The sequence below is a fragment of the Populus nigra genome, chromosome 6 (genome assembly GCF_951802175.1).
Source record: "Populus nigra chromosome 6, ddPopNigr1.1, whole genome shotgun sequence".
NCBI classification, from domain to species: Eukaryota; Viridiplantae; Streptophyta; class Magnoliopsida; order Malpighiales; family Salicaceae; genus Populus; species Populus nigra.
This window is the reverse complement of record NC_084857.1, coordinates 3912980-3917256: the sequence shown is the minus strand read 5'-3', so window position 1 is coordinate 3917256 and position 4277 is coordinate 3912980. Positions and strand designations below refer to the sequence as shown.

General features: G+C 36.0%; 1 protein-coding gene across 1 annotated transcript; it reads right to left on the bottom strand.

Moving 5' to 3' along the window:
- Window positions 1–580: 580 nt before the first annotated feature.
- On the bottom strand, window positions 581–4277 carry LOC133696198 (laccase-4-like). The gene is made up of 6 exons (XM_062118305.1): window positions 4119–4277; window positions 3260–3411; window positions 2920–3164; window positions 2652–2780; window positions 1574–2494; window positions 581–1103 (listed from the first exon to the last, which is right to left on the bottom strand). Exons 1-6 carry the CDS (start codon window positions 4206–4208, stop codon window positions 973–975), a joined length of 1668 nt encoding a protein of 555 aa, XP_061974289.1. The 5' UTR covers window positions 4209–4277; the 3' UTR covers window positions 581–972.

Below are 4277 nucleotides of genomic sequence, written 5' to 3'. Positions count from 1 at the left end.
TTCAACATTAATGGCTTTATTGGAAAATAATTTTCATAATTTTTTTTTATTTTTTTCTATAGAGTTATCATAATCTCATGACTTGATATGCAGATTAGCAGGTGAATTCAATTTGACCCAAATCAATCTAATCGATTGTTGTCTCGGTGTTTATTAAATAAAATTTATCTTAAATATTTATTTTGATTCAAATTATATTTTTACTAGTTATTTAAGTTGTCTTTAAACTTTCTAAGAAGGTTAAATCATATAAAATTTAATTTTTTATTAATTGTTTTTGACAAAAAAAACATTTGCAACACCTATACATATTTTTTTTTTATTAAAAATATTAATTATACTTTCAGCGATAATATCACGTGATAATTATCTATTTGTTTCTGCTCATTTTGAGGTGACGATTTTGAGTTCTGAAAGCTCATTTGGGTTTATTATACGTATGAAATCTTTTTGATTTACCCAACTTGTCTCTCTCTCTCTCTTACATAACCAAGGCCCAAAAAAAGATAGAAAAAAGAAGACTTCTCTCTTCCGAGTAAAAGCTAATGATATGACAATCTTTACAAAGAAAATGTACAAATTAAAGTTTAAATTAGCACCCCCAAGTTATTGGGATTGCCGGCTTTTAATTCTCTCCCAATTGTTGCAACAGTCACAAGCATTCATACAATTTCAAGTGGAATCAAAGTGTTTTTAACAAATTCCACCTGAAAATCAAAATAAAAATGATAAACATGACTAACTTTTACAGCTTTATTTATTCACTCTTTCTGAGCAACTTCATTTTGCTACAAATATGCAAAAAATAAACGCAACCCATTTCTCTCCTGTTTATTAGCTTTTGTGATCAAATCTCCTTTTCTTTTTCTTTTTTCCTGAGCACTTCACCCCCCAATTGTAAACTATACTATACTCCTCCCTCCCGCATCCCTAGTCTCAAATATGTGGTTTCAAAGCATCTTCATCAAGTTTCTAGCACGTTGGAAGGTCACTAGGAGGTGGTAGTATTGACTCATTTGGGCCCTTACCATTGTCCACCACAAATGCCATCTTTAGTCCCCATGTCGTGTGTACTTCCAAATGGCAATGCAAAAACCAAACACCTGCATGACACCACCAACTTATCAGAAAAATGGATAGCTATAACAGCACACTTCGCCAATCAAATCAAGCATGAAACTGTGGCCATAAACAATTCGAAGAGATAACCATTCCTAACAGATGATTTATGCTTTATATTTAGTCCATTCCTTTTTTTGCCTTACAAAACTGAAAAGAAATTTAAAAGGAGAAGGAAGAAGCCATTCAAAGTTCAAATAGTAAGTACTGTTTAGGGAAGGATCTTCCCACTTTTATTTTCAAAGGAGAGAGAGAATTAATCTTGTCAAATACTATAACTTCATGCCAAGGCAACATAGACAGATTAAGGTACAAAATCATTGTCAGGAAAGTTACTACCATGACAAAAATCTAATATCCGCATTATAGACAGCTACCTTCAACCTGATTAATTTGAAAAGTACTCGACAGAAAAAGAAGAAGGAAAAAGAAAAAGGATTCTAGATTTAATTACCTGGATTATCTGCCTTGAATCTGATTGCAATCCATCCGGCAGTAGGTACACTGACTGTGTTCCTTTCAACAGGATCAGCCAGATTAAATTTCTTTGGATCGTTGTCTGGATCAAAATTTCCTAGTCCCTTGCCAACAACAAAAAAATTAAATCCATGAAGATGGAATGGATGACTCTCAGGTGCTATTATAGTGGTTCCTTGCAACACCACTTGAACTGTTGAATTAAAAGCCAGCCTATAAGCTCTAGTCCCATTTGTGGTCTGTAGATTCATTGCCGTATTATTTCCCGTATAATTAAAAGAAATCGGTGGTTTTGCTGGGAAATCATCTGTGAAGACCCCACTTATGTTATAGTAGTGTGCTTGAAGTAAAGCTGTAGTTGGCATTATAAAAGAAACATTATTTATATCTGCCACAGCCTTGCTACCATTAGTACATGTTGCACAAGGGTCAATCCCGACACCGATCGCGAAGTATAGATCATGGTCTACTGTTAATGGGACATTGGCTGGGTACTTCTTTGAATTTAGGCTTCGAAGTTTGTCCATGAAAGTTGAAGTTGCCGGAGTTGCGTTTATAGCAGGAGTGGTGGTTAGGACAGGTGGGGAGAATGCAAGGGTTCCCTTATAGCGCAAGAAAGCGATTGCAGTCACATTATCAACAGCAACTACAGTATCCATGAAGGGAGAGACAGCTATTAAATACTTGCCAATGCTTTTATCTGCAGTAAGCAGGGCATTTGTGGTTTGGCCTGGACCGACAAATATCGTGTCGGTGCTAAAGGGCTTAGTGAAAGTAGCATCCACTTCAACAACGGTAATATTATGCCCTGCAATCTTGAAGAAGAGTTCATCATTTAATGCTGCATTGATAATGCGTAGCAAATAGGTCTTGCCACTTTCAACATGTAACGTGAAACCTGCGCACAAAATAGAATGTCAAGGATCTGTCAGTCATAAATTTTCTTCATGGCAGCAAAAAATGTGGCAATAAAAGAAGACTTTATTTTTTGCTTTAAAGTTGAAAATTCATACACTATGAATTTGTTATCAGAATCATTAAAAAAGGGTCATTACCCGGAGAAGTGCAGCCAGGAACTGCCCCCGTCTGGCCATTAACGGTGTGTGCATCTGATATATTTGGAGGCAAGCCAGTCATTGTTGCTTGGTTGATCACAGCTTCAACATCAGCTTTCCACCATTCACCTACATAATTAACAAAATCTATCACCACCACAGCTTAATTATCGATCTATGGGCTTTATAGGACAGCCACAGAATGAGCCGATAAAATCATTATAATTGCAGTGAAATTGAAAAAAAAAAAACTCAGATTGGGACTCACTCAATATGATGATCTTTTCCTTGTCAGGTTTTGGAAATGGGTAAGGAACGCCTTTCTTAGGAAAGATGACAATGGCACCATGTATCGTTGCCCTTAACCATGAAATATGTGCATGCCAGAGAAGTGTGCCTCTCTGGCCTGTAAGAGTGAAATTGTAGAGATAACTTTGCCCAGGCAGTATTGGACACTGTGTAATGTATGCTGGCCCATCGGCCCAGCCCGTACGCAACTGCCTCACTCCATGCCTGCCAAAACAAAAATAAGCTCCATAAATCATCCTAATCAACAAGAACCTATTATTTTCAAAAAACAGGCTTAAGATGCAGTTAATGATTCTCACCAATGGACGGTAACATTGTATTGGATCTGGTTAGTGAGCCTTATATTGACATTATCACCTTCCCTTGCATAAATAGTGGGTCCCGGAAACTTTCCATTGATGGTGGGGATGGATTTGGTTGAACAAAGCTTTGTTGTGTTCGTCAGGACTACCTGCTCGCAGAGCAGCCAATATAATTAAACAGTGGTTTTCACAGTCAAGTTCTCGATTTCCAGTTCCAAAGAAGTTTGCAAACTTTTCATTGAGGGGGATAGAAGAGACAAGGAAAAGGGCATACTACCCTAAGAACTTGTATTTCGACCATGTCAAAATTACTTGCTAGAGAATGATTTTTAAATTTAGATTGGTGTGTGTATGTAATATGTGAAAAATTCTTACATTGATTTAATTCGTATGAGCCAAACTAATCACATTACAAGAATTCGTTTCAATAACCAATAATAATGTATACGAAAGATTATTACACCAATCAATAGAAAATTTTCATCTACGTACGTAAATCTAATTTATTTAATAATTTTTTATGATTGCATAATGACACCAACAGGTAGAGATAAACATGTGTTGGGCCACAAGAATCTCCTTCGATTAAATTTCATACATAAATTCTCACATTTGATCATGCATGCTAGTATATAGCAAAGTTTGTTTTGTTCGGATTAATGCTTGATTTTTCTGATGCACTTGGCCCTTTTGCAAAAAAATAAATTAAAAATAAATTATCTTTTAATTTGTCATCACAGCTAATGAAACATTAAACATGACCCTCTCTTTTTTAACTATCAAATAAGAAATGGCAGCTCTCGTCAATCGCTAGAGGTGAACTCCTGCAAAAATGTAGCAGAGAATGGAAACTTACCCTGAAATTATAAAGACGGACCTTGCACTCGACCAATGCCGGAAAAATGAAAATCACTAGCAGCATTGTCCGAGCCTGATAGTACTCCATCCTCTCTCACTCACTCTCTTTCTATCTTGTCTATGAATTGTGACTTGTTTTGAAACGCTAAGGTACGAC